The 18,631-nt window shown below is 37.0% G+C and overlaps 1 protein-coding gene across 2 annotated transcripts in view; it reads left to right on the top strand.

Annotated features, from left to right (window-relative positions):
• The first annotated feature begins 6,103 nt into the window (after positions 1-6,103).
• Positions 6,104-18,631, top strand: part of LOC149812223 (mitogen-activated protein kinase kinase kinase 1-like) — a 35,007-nt gene continuing 22,479 nt past the window's right edge. Inside the window, exon 1 of one of the 2 annotated variants that reach the window (XM_089992613.1) lies at positions 6,104-7,353. In XM_089992613.1, coding sequence (XP_089848739.1) covers positions 6,527-7,353 — 827 coding nt within the window. In that variant the 5' untranslated portion in view covers positions 6,104-6,526. The remainder of the gene's footprint in view (positions 7,354-18,631) is intronic. The other variant, XM_089992614.1, reaches the window with a different exon arrangement.

The following is an 18,631-nucleotide window of genomic DNA, read 5'->3' as shown; positions in this document are numbered from 1 at the left end:
AAGAAAGCCTATAATTTGGAGCCAAAATGTATATTGGATAAATGAAATGACAACATCCACAAGCAAATCTCATTCTAAAATATTTACAACTCACTAAAGAGTAATGATCTAAAACAACAAAGTTTAAAACTTTGCAAGTCTTTTAAATAACAAAGTCTGGATTCCTCTAAGGATCGTAATAAGTAAGAGAGTCCCTTCGAGGGTGCAACAACCTGTCCTTCGCTTTAATCCTATCAGATGGTATCTGTAATATTGTAGAACATTAATAACGTGCCCGTAAGAAACCCAAAACTAAACTTGAAGAATACAAATCAAGTTTGTAATGTTATAACTATAGTTTGATTCTCGTTATTATTGAAATGAGGTTCAAGAGAATCTACAACATAGCATTCATTCTTAATACATATATGCATTCATTCCATGACATTCATTCATTCATTCATATCTGTGACATTCATTCGCATAAATAAATGAACAATCAAGCAACTCCACATAAAATTACATAAAGTAAATAGGTCATATCTCATTGACCGTATCTAGCATAAAACACACACACATGCTTTTCAACAAGTCAGGACATAAGAGTTCTCTCAAACTTATCATATATATTTATAAAATTGCATATGACAAACAGGTCAAAATTTCATTTGACCATTCCAGTGTACTTTATATGTGCATGCTTTTTAAGTAAATAAGATATAACAGTCTATAAAAAATGGAAGTATTCATATTATTTTCTCAAATGAGCATAAACATGTGCATCTCATGACTATGATATGTATTCTTACATTTATGTAATCATTAGGTCCGTTCTTAAGACCATTTATTCTCTTCTGCATTTTTATCATATGAGAAATAAGTCATTTCTCTTGACATTTCCCATATGGTCACACATACATGCACCTCACATGCATTCAAACAAGTTCTTAACTTAAATCATCAAGTTAATCACATGACTCTATACATGTCTTTTTTATTCACATGTAAACTTAAATGCAATGACATATGTAAACGTTAGAAAGTTATGTCTACTTTTATATGTTTATGCACATGATAAAAGTGATTTTATAAATTTAATGCATTGATTCACTTGATTATTTTAAACCTATCTGGTACAATAAAGGGTATAGTCCCCAAAAAACAACTATTTGAGTATTTATTATTCTATGTATTTTATTTTTTTCTCTTATGGCTTAACTGGCTCCATCCTAGGTTGTCAATCGATTGAAAACCTAGGATGAAGATGCAATGCAACAATTAGAAGATGAACATAGAGTTCTTATACTGGCCTATGCCCGCGTACACCACCCAAGCTAAAAACAAAATAAACACATTCCCTCACTATGCAGAATTTTTGGCCCTTTCGTGTAAATCCCCGAGTAGGTATGCCCCATAACTTTCATGGCACGAGAACGAGGCACACATAGTCTTCAAACACTATAATACCCTATGAGGTTTGTACCATATTTTCCTCTTCAAGGAAGACATAAGATCGGGATAAACCCAACCATCTTTGACAGTCTGACTTCACTAGCATTTCATTTGTACCCGTAGTCTAAGGGTTATCTTTTAATTAAAGTCAGGTTATATTCCAGTGCCATTATCTCATAGGATAACTCTCTCATGCCCTTATGCATTATTCATGTCATATTTAATTCATGCCCTCATGCATGATACATGACTCATTTAAATATACTTTGATGCATGATACATGTCATGATTCATTCATGCCCATATGCATGATTCATCAATTTCATATGTATGATACATTCATTGCATTATATGGCATGCTTCACATGCAAATATTTGCACAAACATTTAATTTGGCCATGCATTCATATCAATCACGTAACATTCATTCCAATCATACATATGCACACATGTACCTACAAAAGCACTCTATATTTCGATATCTAAAATCATGTCAAGGATGATCTTTTGAACTACGACAAAAGAACACTTATATTCTTATATATTCAAATCATGCTTCGCATGATCTCCGAATTACATTTCAAGGTTTACATGATGCTTTTGCATCACACATACTCACTATAGGTAGTTTACCCGATTTTCTTTTTGAATGTGCATTGTCTTAATGGCTGCTTTATGATACTTAGTATTAAGTGCCATTTTATTTGCGGTACCTGCATGACAATTCATATATTTGCAAGGTACATATATTTTAACATTCATATAATTCTAAACTGAATTAACACGTGCTTCTATGCACTTTCGATTGCAAACATAAACATTACATGAGCACATGCATGAAGTTGGCTTGACGATGTGCATGTTAACATAGTTAACTACGCACATTCATGTTTATTTACATGCATTTTTATGATGCATCTCATGCATAATCATAACCATGATGCAATTATGTATAAAACCTCTTCAAAATTAAGTTTTAAATACACATAATTTATATTTGAAACTGATTTTAAATCATGTTTAAAACTACAAATTTTAGAAATTATACTCTCTTAGACCTTTTACCGAACACTTAGCATGCAACATAATTCTCAAGGTATAAACTAAATTTTCAGAATTATAAATATGTATTATAGAATTAAATAAACTAATTTAGTCATGCTAATTATATGTTTGTTATATTAAATATTTAAATAATAGCATAATCATCTAATTAGGTATCTCAAAACTTAATTTGGCAAACATGATATTACGCTACACCCATCCTTCAACACAATGCTACAAATACACTAGATTGTTACCAAATAACCTAATTATGCATTCATCGAGTTTAGTTTAAGGATTCTACCCTAATAGATCTATAATATAATGTTGTGAAACCCAAAAGGCCAAGGTGTTTCTTAAAAATGGCAACAAATTGCTGCTTTGGTAATTCATCGAACACTTGGTGTGCACATATAATACCAAGAAAAACAATAAAACTGGTTTAGCTGGAGCGCTCTTCCGCTGATGGAGAGTGATATAGGACTGCACAAATAACAAGGAGGTGTAAAAAGGTCTCTCCGCACAAAAACTAGCATAAATCTGAAATCGAGTAAGCCAATTTCTCGAGAATCGATCCAAACAATACAAGAAATGACAATGACTGGACTGATTGACTATGCTGGGCATTCTCCTCGGTTCTACACGCAAATTTTGGTGTCTTTAATGCTAAAACATGCTTCCCAATGCACCCAAATTTCAAGAAAAATCGATTTTCTTAGGAAAATTGATCCAAAATAAGGTAGAAATCGAAGAGGAAGGTGGAGAAAGCATACTCCACGCTAAAGCTACTGACGAAGATGACACCAAATTAATAGTGCATGAATCCCAATGTAGTGAATCAAGCACAAATCCCAAGAAAATCAAATAGGAAAAATCAACTAGAGAAGAAATGCTCACAAAGAGGGAATGAGAAGGAGAAGAAGGTGATGGAGACAAAGAACTCACCTAACAATGTTGATGGAGGTTGTGGATGATGCAAGTCCCAAAAAATGCAGCATCAAACCCAAGAAATGGGTCAGCTAGGGTTTGTGCAAAAACCCAATACAAAACGAAGTGAAAAGAGAGGTTAAACTCGCTACAAATCGAAGCCAAAATAGGGAAGAAGAGATTGAACTCACCAAAATGAGAGTTGTGGGAGGCTGAAGGAATCTGCAACAATGGCACAAACCCCAATGACTGATGCAATTTCCAAGAAGGATAGAAGGAATAGAAGAAGAGAGTTCTCCACAGTTTTTGGGGAAAAAGGCAAAAAGAGAGAGAGAGAGAGAGATAGGGGTGTCAACCTTTAGGGATTGAAAAGAAAAGAACAAAAAGGGGGTTGGGTGCCCTAGTGGGCCCCACCCCATTCGAGTTTGTGTGCATACCCCAAACTGGGTCCCAAATCTGGTCCGGTTTAAATTTGGTTTGGTCCCAAACTCAAATTGATTTAAAAAAATAAAAATATAAAAGTAAAATAACTATAAAAAGTGATATTTGTTCAAATATTATTTAAAGTTCACATTATATTTAATTGTTTAAAAACCCATAAAATCCTAATTAGGGTCGACCCATTGGGTCTGGACCTACTTGTAAAACAAGTTTCAAAATAAACTTGAATTTCATTTTTATACTTTGAAACATGTTAAGAACTTATAAAATCCTTCTTAAATATTTATTTAGCAATATTTTATTAAGCATTATATTAAAATAAATTAGCAATGAAAACATCATTTGACCTAAGTTTAAAAATCAAGGTTTTAGTTACTAAAACCATCTAGTTAGCTTCAAAATCAAATGATATCACTCCAATACATTACAAACATCATAAAAATATGATTTTTAGTATAATTAATATAATAAAATGTTAAATACCTTAAATAATTTTATAAATCCCATTTTACCCTTGTTATCTAGAAATGAGTAAATGAACATGCAATACATCAAACAAATGCAATTAAAAACCCATAAAAAGTTTTTCTTTTTATTTATTTATAAGTCATAAAATTTATATATTTTATAATAAAAGCTATCTCATGCATTATGCATTGGTTCATGTATCATGTGTGATTGCTAGAACATCTGAATCGGTTTATGTAGCTTAACATTATCTAAGGTAGATGTTTGTTTGATTTATGCTTTTAATAATTCAAATGCTTAATTATGGATATGTGCTTGTTCTGTAGCATGTTGCTTGAATTTAATTGCTATAGTTGTCTCTTTGATTATATGCTAATTGTGATTTGCTCTATATATGTTATGAAAGAATGTAATATTTTATGTATACTTGGTTCTATATATACATGCATTGTTATTGTGTTTCTACTTAGACTTAATGAGTCTTACACCTATATTATAAACATTCAGGTGATACTGAAGCGATGTCGGGATGTTACGGGTAGTGTCAAAATTCAATAATTTTGGATTTGAGTTTTGTTTTGGAAAACCGTTTATTATTATTAAGATTAGTTATTTTTATTAACAATATTTTCAAACATAATTTAAATTAATTCATGAATGATATTATCCCTTTTCTATCTTGGCTTTTAGATTCTTGAGTTAGAATCGATTCTTGATTTGGATCTAGACTCAAGTCCAATATGAGAATTGAATACAGTTCTATGTTGAGTTGAAATACTTGTAATCCGTTTGAAATTTTTAACCAAAATCAAAATGTATGTTTTCATAGTATTTTTATTTTTCTTTGATAAAAGGTTCTTATTATTGATTGTCTCTTTTGCTAACTTAGTTCTATTGAGCTAATATTAGCTAGCGCTTGTTCACAAGCAACGAGCTCCTTAATGCTTAGTTCGATTAAATTATTGTCATTCATAGAGCCTTTCATCATTTACTTAAAAAAAATTGACTATATTTTTAGGTTAAAATTTTGAAGCTTTTTTAGAATAATATGTCATCGTTTATAAAAAAATAGTTTTAATTTTGTTACAAGATTTTTTCCTTGCTGAAAAATCATGATATTGTGAAATCATGTGGATGGGTTAGGCATAAAGCAAGGGCTAACTATAACGGATGTAAGTGATTTAACGTAATCTTACTGAAATATGAATTCATTTAGTTGGGCTCGATGATTAGGGCTGGTAAATGAACTGAACTGCTCGTGACTTGGCTTGGGTTAGCACATTACAAACTCGTTTTGATTGGTTCGTATAGCTGATGAGCCGAGTCGTAAACAACACGTTTAGTTGAAACGAGTTGAGCCCAAAGTGTTTCCCTTAGCTTGGTCAAGTTTGGCTCACAGAGCTCGTGTGTGTATATATATATATATATATGTATATAAACCATGAAATGTTTTTACTGTACATAGTTTCTTACCGGGTGGAGAGAGAAAACATTCATCATTCAACATTACCAAAATACATCCAACAGAATATTGGATGAGAAAGAAACATGGTGACTGTCACAGTTCAGAGTACAAGTAGATTCAACCCCCCATCTCTACTCTCTGTAATTTAAGAGCCAGATACACATCTGACGTAGCCTTCCAAAATCGAATTTGATGAGAGAGAGAGCGCGCGCGCTTTAAACGAGTCAAAGGGAGGGATCGAGGACCAGCATACATAGTTTCTTACCGGGTGGGGGCTGCCACTCTCCAAATTCACACTACTACATCATCGACAGTCAAATTCTCTTTCCTGTTGGAAAAAGGTGCTGAGCCACAGATCTGCGCCAGCCGAAGGCCGGCGCACAGGAACCTTCCAACTCGACCCTACCCTCTCTCTCTCTCTCTCTCTCTCTCGTATCTACACCACCACCCCACAATTCCCATCGTCCATTTCCTTCTTCCTTCTATCGGGATTTCTTTTCTTGCTTCCTGCCTTCTTCCCTTTTCTGGTTCTTCTTTTTTATTTTTAATTTTCCGGTCTTTTCTCTTCTGCCGATGAAATTTGCTTCAAGTGTAATTCTGTTGTTTCCATCAAATTTCTGCACATATTGGCTCTCTATCTTGGCTATTTCCTTCGCCGTTTTGTCGTTCCGGAATAAATTTGATGGGTTGATTGAAATTGGTTCTGCCCGTTGTACGGTCGGTTGATGGCCGTGCTGGCGCCATCGCTCCATGATTTCGTGGCTGTTCGGAGAGCATAGGACCAAGGAGGGGGCGGGCAGCTCGTCCATGCCGGCGGAATCGAGCGGCCGGCGCCGACGGAAGCCCCACCGCCTGGAGCGGCAGAACGCCGCCAAGGACATCGACTACGACCCGCCCTCTCCTTCGCCGGCCTCCTCCCCCGCCCGGTCCCTCGACCCGCGCCCTTCCGACCCGGCGGACATCGTCACCAGCTTCCGCGTCGTCGACGGCAAGTTGGAAGAGATCTGCGAGAAGATCGGGATCGCCGGCCCGGACGATTTCGGCATCCCCGTCGACGAGTGGTTGGCGATGAAGGTGCGGTTGTCGTTCGATCTGCTGCCGATCTCGTGCCTCCAAACGGTGGGAAAGCCTAGGCTTGCGGATGCGAGCGATGGGGCGTCGGAAAGCGGGGTAGCGGCGGCTCGGGCGAATGAGGTTCGGGTTTCGGCCCGGGAATCAAGGGCGGAGAACTGGATCAGGGGGTTCAGGCCGCCAGTGCTGGCGCCGGCACCCTTGATGCGGGGTAGCGGCTTCTCCACGTTAGGTACCACCAGCCGGTTCGCGTCTGAGAATGGTTACAGGGGGAAGGATGAGGTCAAGGATTTGTCCGAGACCGAAGCGCCGGGCAACGGTGCGGCCATCACAGCCTGCTCCTCGTTCTCGACCTCTAATAACGACGATTCCTCTAGCACGACAACGGAGTCATCAATGTTTTTTATATCCCCAAATGGGAGATTCAGGCGAGATATCAAGTCATGGCAGCGGGGAGGGATTCTTGGGAGCGGATCATTTGGGACGGTATACGAAGGGATCAGCAAGTAAGTGGTTCTTCTGATCTTTGCGCTATGTCGAGATAATTCATTGAACCAATAATGGTTTCTTTTCTTATCGTTTGTGTTTGGAGTGAAAATTGTATTTGATTTTTTCTTGATTGGGCTATGCAAAATTGGGGAGAATTAGTTGTTGCGCTAGATGGGGGAAAACGTCTAATAGAATTCTCATTGTCTGTGTAGAGCTTGGAATTTGTCTGCGGGTAATTGAACCACTATAAATTAGTTCCCTGAATTCACGGTTTGCTCAGGACAGCTTGGTTATTTGAGACGAATTTAGGCCTTAGGGTGTGATGGCACTGGTTATCTAGATTAGTGGATCATTGAGACAGTATATTTCGTTTATGGGAGTGTATAAATATTTTTTTGGTTCTCTAATCTATTGCATTTGTGCGGACAGAAGGAATAAGCTGAATTCTGCATTATTTTATGGTGCTCTGTGAACTATTTCTGGGATGTAACTACGGCTGGTAAATGAGCTGAACAAACTGAGCAGAGGGTGTTCAAGCTCAGATCGTTCTTGTGGTGAGCCGAGTGAGCTTGAGCTCATGGCAAGCCTGAGTTAAACGAGCTGAGCTTGAGCTGGCTAGTTAACAAGAAAAAGGTACTTTTTTTAAAAAATAATAGAAATTGAATCCTGAACCTATTGAATCAACCTCAAAATAACTAGTTTTACAAAATGAATATATTGTTTTAAAGTTGTAGCAATAGGATTTCACTCGTAGCTTATTACTTGCAAGACAAACACTTCAACTATGTATACTCTACCGTATAAAATATATGTAAAATCTATTTTTTACTAGTCAAGGTTCCTATGCGAGATGAGCCAAGCTGAACACGAACTGAACACTCATTGTTCGTGTTCAGCTTGTCAAGCCTATTTCACGAGTTCAAACTAACTGTTTATGGGCTGAACCACAAATGATTCATCCTGTTTCCCAATGTAACATTAACAAAAGTTGAAATTTGAAAGAGACAACAGGATGGCTAATATGTTTGAGGAGAAATCTCTCAGATAGAATTATCTGCCCCTTCTTTGGCAGACTGCTCTTACTGCCATGTTAAGCTGCTAGCAATCTTAAAAGCACATATACACAATGATGGCAGAAAAAAAGTCTGGAATTCTCGAGTATTGGAACTCCATATGGGTGCTATGATCTTTTTGCTGTTGAAGTGGAAGCAACATGATAATTGTTCAATTCCACACCTGAGATGATGGATGGAGTGGGTTTCCATATAAAAGATGAGCATTAAAAGCCAAAACTACTAATTGCTGCACATCAAAGAAATGAGTGGTATGAACTTGTTGAAGTATTCAGTGGTTGTATAAGTGCAGACATAGGGGGAATAGAAGAAATAATGGAAAAGACAGCAGGACTGAATTATCATCCCTGAAGAGGACGTCTGATCTGGTAGATGCAAAGTCCCTTCCCAAGCATAAAAAGGAACATTTAGGTTGTGTTGTTGTGTCAAAAACACACAGGGAGGTTTACTTTTTAATGGAGTGTTATTTTTTTATTCTTTAAAAAATGAAAATAAAATTCTATGGAAAATATAATCTTGTGATATTTGTGACTTTAAACCCATAAAAAATGAAATATCCAACATGATAATATGTTTTTTTATGTTTTTATTGGAATCAAGGAAAGTAACTGGGAGTTGCCAACATCAGGTCAGGATTTTTTATTATCCTCCATGCGAATTTTAAGGTGCAACATTTTAATCCGTGTTTGGATTCATTGGTTTGGGATCACATTTTATTTCCCATGCTTTATAGCATAGTCAAGATTTATGGTTCTTGGGGTTTTGTCTCTGGAAGGGATTGTTTTATAAGACTCTTGGGCAATCCTTTTCCTTTAGAAGAATCCTAGTAACATTGAAAGAGCTAAAATAAAGTTCAGAATTTCCTTTAAATTAGAAGTTGATAGGTGTAAAATTGTCTATGAAGAGACAATACGCATACAAGCACAAATACTTTATAAAAGAAGTATACGAAGACACCCTCACAACACTTGAACAAAATACGCAAAAAAGCGTAAAAATAGCAAACATGCAATAATGCATGTATTTGATAAAAGGAACAAATGCTTGAGACTCTCAAGCTTGGGAATTACAAGGGGGGAACACCCCTATTTATACAAGTGCCAAAAGGTGCAAAGGGGGGGCTCCCAAAGGAGTCGTAACGGTCACATTTGTGACCGTTGGGGCCCCCCAACGACTCTATTGGGGGACCCCCAATGCACTTTAAATAAAATCAAAAAATAAAAATAAAAAGTAAAAAAAGAATTACAAAAAAATAAATAAGAAAATTACAACATATTCCAAATGGAATATGCGCAAAACAAGAAATTACAAGAATACCCTTTTCGGGTAAGAATATATAAATATATATATTTATATATATAGAGATAAATGTACATATAATATATTATATGTAAATGTATCTCTATGTATATAAATGTATATATTTATATTTACAATAATGATTTTAGGAGACACATTTTAACACCCCCCCTCAAACTTACGGTGTGATAACCGCAAGTTTGTTAAGAAGGAAATGAAATCTGGGCGAACATAGGGCTTTTGTGAAGAAGTCGGCAAGTTGATACTCAGACGTCACATATGGTAGATCAATGACCTTCTTCAAGTATTCTTCTCTGACATAATGACAGTCCATCTCTATATGCTTTGTTCGCTCGTGAAAGGTGTGGTTCTTGGCAATATAGATTGCACTTTTATTGTCACAACAAAGCTTTGTTGGTTCTTCGACAACCACTCCCATATCTTCCAAAAGACGTCGAATCCATACAATTTCCACGGTGGTAGATGCCATGGCTCTATATTCGGCTTCAGTGGATGACAAAGAGACCTTCTGTTGTTTTTTATATCGCCATGAGATCAAAGATTCTCCTAAGAAAATACAAAAACCAGTGGTGGAGTGACGGTTACTAGGGTCACCTCTCCAATCTGAGTCAGTATAAGCAAGCAATTTTAATTCAGAGGAAGAAGATAGAAATACTCCCTTGTTCATTGTTCCCTTCAAATATCTGATGATGCGAATGACATCACTCATATGAACGGTTGTAGGAGCGTGCTGGAACTGACTGGCGATGTGAATAGCATGCGACAAGTCGGGTCGAGTAATGCTAAGGTACATTAGAGAGCCTACCAACTGCCTGTAAGGAGTATGATCGGTTAGGGAAACACCGTCGTCAATCTTCATTTTTGATCCCACGACTTCAGGAGTTTCGCATACTTTGTCTTAAGAAATTCCTGATCTGTCAATAATCTCACAAGCAAGCTTAAATTGAGATAAAAAATAACCACGTTGCGAATAGGCAACCTCAATTCCAAGAAAATATGTCAGAAAACCCAAGTCTGACATCTCAAATTTTGAAGTCAAAACGGACTTAATACCCTTGACTCCTTGAACATCATCACCTGTAATTAATATGTCATCAACATAGAGTAATAGAATCACAATTCCTGCATTAGATCTTCTAGTAAATAGAGCAGTGTCAGTATAACACGAGGAAAAACCATTTTCCAACATTACACTGGTAAACCTGTCATACCAGGCCTTGGGGGCCTGTTTTAAACCATAGAGGGCCTTACGAAGACGAAAAACTTTATCTTTAGGAATCTTCATGCCTGGTGGAGCATCCATATATACTTTTTTCGTTAAGATCACCATTTAAAAAAATATTTTTCACATCCATTTGAAAAATGTTCCAATTTTTAATAGATGCAATAGCAATAAGACATCTAACTGTAACCATTCGGGCTACAGGGGCAAAAGTTTTCTCATAATCAATTCCATACTCTTGCCCATACCCTTTAGCAACTAAACGAGCTTTATACCTTTCCAAGGATCCATCGCTTTTAGTTTTAACCTTAAAAACCCATCGACAACCTATAGTTTTCTTTCCTATGGGTAGAGTTTGGAAATCCCAAGTTTAAGCCTTTTTAAGGGCATTAAGTTCATTTTGCATAGCTTCTTGCCATTCTATACATTTTTTGGCTTCTTCAAAATTCCTTGGTTCAAAATAAGAGTGAATGACACTAAGGCAAGCCCTATATCGGGGTGAGAAAGAATCAAAAGAAACAAAACGAGTTGGAGGTATTCTATTCCTTTCAGATCTCCGGTGGTCGATAGTAGGAACAAGCTCACTATACTGGTCAATAGCACTTCTAAAGGTGTCTTGGTTTCTACGAGAGTAGGTTATTGGATCACTTGAAAGTCTACTTTCTTGTTCATTGAATGAGTTATGTTCACCAATGTCACCATCATTTTCCTCATCGTGATTTGATGATACATCATCATCACTAGATATATCATCATTATTAGACAATAGATCAAATAGGAAGGAATAATCAACATTTTCTTGTTGAGAAACATTTTTTTCAAAGCCACTTTCATTTTCCAAAAAAGTTACATTTCTAGAGACATATAACTTATCATCTCGAAGATCATAACAACGAAACCCTTTTTGAGTTTCGGAATATCCAAGAAAGGCGCAAGGGATAGCCTTGGGAGATAGTTTGTCATTCTTATCCGTAAGTATAAAACACTTACACCCAAAAACTCGTAACCTATTATAATCCGGTTCAAGTTTATATAAAATCTCAAAAGGGGATATTTTTCCTAATATCCTAGATGGCAGGCGATTTATCAGATAAACAGAAGCAAGAGCTGCTTCTGCCCAAAAAATTTTAGGAATGTTTTGGGAAATAAGAAGGGTCCTAGTGGTCTCAATGATGTGCCTATGTTTTCTTTCGGCCAACCCATTCTGTTGAGGAGTTTTAGGACAAGACCTTTGATGGACAATTCCATGATCCTCAAGATATACTTTAAATTGATTGGAGAGATATTCCCCTCCAGAATCACTCCTAAATATCTTTATATTACCGTTGAATTGATTCTTGATCATTGAATGAAAGGTTTTAAAACACGAAAAAACTTCATGTTTGAACTTAAGAAAATAGATCCATGAATATTTGGAAAAATCATCCACAAAAATGACATAATAAGAAAAGCCTCCTTTTGAAGTCACAGGTGTGGGTCCTCAAACATCCGAATGAACAATTTCAAAATTTTTAGAAGAGAACATGGTTCTTTGCTCAAAAGGTAAACTTTGCATTTTTCCGAGAATACAATCATTACAAGAAAATGAACTTTTACGTAGGTCCTTTGCAAAATGTAAATAAGACAACTTGGTGATATTAGGATGACCAAGTCTTTTGTGCCATACATTTATATCTTTGTTTTGGGCCACATTACAAAAAGATTTTGGAACTCGAAGAGATTCCATATAGTATAAGTCTCCTTTTCTAAAGCCTTCCCCAATCAATTTCCCGGACTGACGATCCTGTATTAAACATTTATCACAAGAGAACTTAATATCGCAACCATGGTCCGAGAGTTGAGAAACAGAGAGAAGATTTAAGTTTAGTTTAGGTATAAATCTAATTTTTGGAATAAAAAATTTTTGAGATTCGAAATTACGTATACCTTTAATTTCAAGAGATGTTCCATCCGCAGTGGAAACAAAAGAGGGAGAAACATTTTTTGAGAAATCGGAAAGTGAAAACATGTTTGGGGACATGAAAAGATGCACCAGAGTCCAAAAGCCAAGAGACTTTACCTAAAAGAGATGAGGTAGACACGGCGGCACCGGAGGTAGCTCCCTTGAGTAAAGGTTGAAGGGCTTCCACTATTTGATTTAAAGAGAGTGACCCACTTGATGATGCCTCCTCCTTTTGTGGAACACCGGTGGTAGCCATTGCGAGAAGCTTTTTCCATTTGGGACATATGGGTTTGATATCTCCGGGTTCTTTACAAAAATGATAAATAATTTTGCTATAGTCCCTTTTTCCTCTTGGCCTACCATTTTCACCTTGATTTTGTGGTTTAAAATGAGGGGGACGATAGGTTCTTACATTGTTCCTGGGTCTTGATACGGCATTGACCTCATTACTTTCTTCATGATTACAAGGAACCATAAGAACACTTGATCCTTGTTTACATAAACTCATACGAGTCTCCTTACCACTTAATTTGGTGAGTACATCTTCAAGAGAGGGAGGAGAAAAAGATGATAGAAGAGAGAACCTTATTTGGTTAAATTCGGGCCTTACCCCATTCAAAAAATTGAAGAACCGATCTTCTTCAAGTTGCTTGTGACGGAGTTCAATTGCTTCTCCACTCCATTTTGGTTCAAGCATGACAAACTCATCCCAAACGGAGGAAAGATCGACAAAATATTCCTTAATAGTCATTTCACCTTGAGTAAGAGAGAGAGTCTTCTTTTGAAGATAATACTTATGAGATAGGTCCCTCGATGTATACATTTTTTTAAGATAATGCCAAGCTTCCGATGCCTTTTTGAATTTAATAATGTTGGCATTAATCTTGGTTTCAACGGATGAAAAGAACCAAGAAAGAATCTTAAAATTCTTCATTTCCCACTCATCGTGCTTCTTAGAATACTCTTCAAGAGCTCTAACCCTTTCTTCTCCTTCAAGAATCTTGATCTCACTTTCGTTTACCACGATTATTTTGGGTTCCGGTTCCGGAATTATGCCTTGCACATAACCCCATAGTCCCTTCCCTTTTATGTGAGCCTCCATGTTTCCGGCCCAAATATGATAGTTGGACCCATTTAATTTGAAGCCAAGAGTAAAGTGAGACTCTTTTTCGCCCATTATGAAGTAGAGAGAAATGAAGAAATGGCGTACCAACACAATATCCCAAATGCTAGCTTGCGCAAGATTCTTCTAAAATATTTGAGAAGCAAGATCCACCACTTCAACCTCCAAAGGTCCGAAGGCATGCTTTTCGAGGTACTTGAAAAGAAGAGGATCCCACAATCCTCTATCACCAACCAAGCTCTGATACCATGTAAAATTGTCTATGAAGAGACAATACGCATACAAGCACAAATACTTTATAAAAGAAGTATTTTGAAAAGATACATGTGTTTTTTGAAAAGAAAATTAAAGCACGCATACGCATATTTAAAGTGTGCCTACATAAGTAAATCACGTGTAATTTAATAAAGCAAGCGTACACAAAACTACGTATATAAATAGATGCATGCGTAATTTAAGGAAAGTAGCATCCACATAAATGCTATCATAAATAAATGCACACGAAATTTTAAATAAAGCAAGCATACATAAATAAATGCACGCATAATTTAAAGAAAGTAACGTCTACATAAATACCATTGTAAATAAATGCGCACGTAATTTAAATAAAGCACGCATATGCAAAACTGCCTACGTAAATAGACCATACATGTATACGTATGCATATAAGTATATATACATATTTAATATTTTTATATATGCAATATGTACATCAGGACTGTACAAATACGATCATCACATGTATTTTCCCTACCTCAGAAAATGTGCGATCCTTGGTGAAGTTCGAGCATAGGCGACAGTTTGCCCATGCCTTGGTATTTGTGCTGGAGGTACGGGAATGCGTTGATGCTCGTGTTTGAGGCGCTCAAGTATTTTTGCGAAACTGCGACAAGAGCTACGGTTAAAAACATATTTTTGGCGGAGGTGGCGACTATAACGGTCCTGGGGTCGAAGCCGAACTGAGTTCGAGTTGACCGAACTAAGCTAGACTTTATTTTTGGTTAAGCTGAGTTGGGTTTGACTCGACTAAACCAAGATGGGATCGGTTGGTTTGACCGAGCTAGGTTCAACTCAAGTAAACCGATCTTAACTGGGCTTGGCTCGAGTGAGCTGAGCTCGGCTTGGTTAAGCTGAGTTGAGCTTGGCTTGGCTAAACCAAGAAAAACAAGGGGGGTGGGGATTTTAACTGAGCTGGGTTCGGTTAAAGGGAGCCGAGTTGAACTCGGTTGTGATGAACCGAGTCAGGCTCAGTTTTGAGAAAATTGAGTTGGGCTCGATTTAAGGAAACCGAGCCGAGCTCGATTGTAATGAACCGAGTCAGATCTGGCTCAGGGAGTAGCAAGCACAACGAGCAGTTGCTAGTGGCTCGTCGAAAAAGAAGCAGAGGGAAGAAGAGGAAGCAGCCGCCGCCGCAGGTGGCACCGCTGTGAGCTCGAGAGGAGCGGGGAGCTCCTCTCATTAGACAGAAGAAGGCGGAGAGCGGCGGAGGCACCCAACACTCGGGTGGCCTCCGTCTGATGTAGCAGCAATTGCTGTTGTTGCTGTCGGCTCCCCGGTAAGCAGAGGAAGACGGCGGTGCGGGCTGTGCTGTCGTGAACCAGAGAAGAGCAGTAAGGGGGGTGGGGGCTTGCTGGCCTGTTGGAACAAGGAAAAGAAGGAGGGCGACAGAGGCACCCAACACTCAGGTGGCCTTCGACCAGTGCAATAGCAGCAACAACTGCTGCTGTCGGCTCCCAGTGAAGCAGAGGAAGACGGCGGTGTGCACTGCGCCATTGTGAACTAGAGAGGAGTGGGAGGGGGAGGGGGGGGGGGCTTGCTAGGCTGCTCCCAATCTGCCGGAACAAGCAGAAGAAGAAGAAGAATGGGGGAGAGGAGGAGGGGGACTTCACCTGTATTTGGTGGGGGCTCAACAACGAGAGGGAACGAGAGGAGGGGTTTGCCTCTGGCATAGGGTAGCGGCGTACGCTGGGGGACTGAGAGAGTCGATTTTAAACACACGGTAGGGGGGGGGGGGGGTATAGCCGTTGAGGGGAGGTGGCCCCTTTCGGATCCAACCCAAACATATTTTTTTCAAAGGGTTGAATTTCGATTGGATTGGGTTGGGTCCATTTGGATCCAACTCAATCCACCATATATATATATATCAAGGTTGTAAGTTGTGTATCGTTACCCGTATCGGTCAGGCCAATAATAACACTGTATCGTAAACGTATCATAATTTTTTAATAAGAATTTCAAAAAATCCAAAAAAATTAGAAATTATTAGTAAAACTTCTAAAAAAACATATCACATCAAATAATGATGAATTGCACATAATACAACCATAAAATTGCATATGAAGCATTTGTCTCTATGAACTCCATAAGACACCATCAAACGTCAACTATCTCACAAGAACAATGCAAAATATTAAAAATCTTGCAATTAAGAACATTCCACAAGATTCATACTTTCATACTACATAAACAAAAATATTATGACAATAGTTGCACTCGATTTTCAATCGGTTCCCACTGATTACTTGAGTGCCCCATTGCTATGTCGGATCATATGATGCCATCTTTGTTGGAGTGTGGAGCCTAATTTCTACCTTAATATAAATATTTAATTTTGGATAGTAGCTTTGTAATTTTATTCATAATAAAGATTTTTTTACCTTAACCCATTTTCTTGAGTGAAAAAATAGTGAAAATGCATATTTTTTTTATCTTAACTCACTTCTTTGGTGAAAAAAACAATGAAAATGCACTTCTAATGGCCTCTAGACAAATGGAGAAGCTGGCCCTCAGAAGGTATTTAAAACCCAAAATGAAAAAAAAATAATTTTTGGCCTTTTTAAAATGCGCGAAAGGTATATCGTACGATACAACACGATACAGATACGATACACCTGATACAAATACGATACACACTCGTATCGCAATACGAGTATGTATCGTATCGTAAACCCTAAAAGTAACAATATGTATCGTACGATACAACACGATACAAACATCCTTAAATTATAAAATCCAAATCCAAGCCAAACCTTATTCCAAGGTTTAAACCCAAGCACATGGATCCAGTTAGGGTTTGAGTTGGGTCCATTTCAGATCCAACTCCAATTCAAAGAGTTTAAAACATTATAATAATATGGTTTTATTGGGTTGGGTCCGAATGTCTGAATGGACCCGAACCCTATGTTATTTAAAATAAGACCCACCTTGGGTCTTATTTGGATCTTGGATCCAAATTGATATTCATCTATATATATAGATAGATATACTTTATTTTTGTTTATATATATATATATTCACTTTTGTGAATTGGGTCCATATAATTGATCCAATTCAATTTTTAAAAGGATCTCAATCCAGGTATATATATATATACTTGTTTATTTTGGAATTGGTCCATCTATTTGGATCCAATCCTAGACCCCATGTGTCTAATAATTTGGATTCTCTTATGGATCCAACTTGTTTTGAGATTGGATCCACCTAATGGATCCAAACCTAAGTCTTAAGGCTTTGAGAAATCCGGATCTCTTTCGGGATCCAACTCGAAACTATTCTAAATTTGGATCTGGTCCATCGAATGGATCCGAGTCCTTATTATAGTGTTTTACAAATTCGGATCACTCTGGATCCAAACTCCTTTAACTAGGAGATCCAGTGGACCCTAGGCATCTCAAATGCACATTTTGAACGGGGTTTCATGGGGGTCGATCCTCATGGATCCCCCATCGAGATCCATGTCCAAAGATGTATAAGAAGCTCAAAATCTTTAATTTAACTGGATAGAATAAAAAAATCTCATCGATAATTAACAATTAATCAATTATTCAAAAAAATACCGGGATAATCCCTTATTATTTTCGAAAAAATCCAGGAAATTCGCTGACTTTACCGTTAATGCCAAAACACAAACACAAGGGCCATTCAAGCATACACAAGAGCCAATAAAACAATATTTCATTAAAAGAAATTTCACAAATTCTAATTCCAATCGATTTAAAAAAACATATTTTATATACCCAAGAAATGACCATAATATTTCAAACAAATTTTGATAAATATATCATAAATACCTTTTAAAGATTAAATAAGAGATATATACGGAAATATGAGAGCCTCGAGTCCAAGCCATATATCAATCCAAAATTTTCTTTCGAAGCATGAACTCAAACAAGATATTAAGATCAAGAATCCCTTGCTCTGATAGCATGTCACGAAATGGCACGGAAACCAAGATATTCCAAACCGAAATCCAAATGCCAAACCAAAAAGCATTTGGATACAAACAAGACACATTAAAACAAATGCAATGCAAATATTGTGAATGCATGATTTCATTAATAATGAACAATTAAAAATACAAAAAGTAAAAGACATAAAGACCTCACTACAAAATATACTCAAACACTCAAAACCTAAAAACTACCCATTACTCTCTCTCACACAACAAGCACGCTTAGTTCCCAACGACTAGAAGAGACTCAACTTTAGTTGACTTTATATATATTATATATAAAAGTATATATTATATAAATATTATATATACATATATTATATATACACAAAATATGTACAAAATGATACATTAGTCTTAACAAACCAATGTCAGTTCAGGTAC

This window comes from Nuphar pumila, chromosome 17 (assembly GCF_984573655.1).
Source record: "Nuphar pumila chromosome 17, dmNupPumi1.hap1.1, whole genome shotgun sequence".
Classification (NCBI taxonomy): Eukaryota; Viridiplantae; Streptophyta; class Magnoliopsida; order Nymphaeales; family Nymphaeaceae; genus Nuphar; species Nuphar pumila.
The sequence above is the reverse complement of the archived record's forward strand: the minus strand, read 5'-3'. Positions and strand labels throughout refer to the sequence as shown.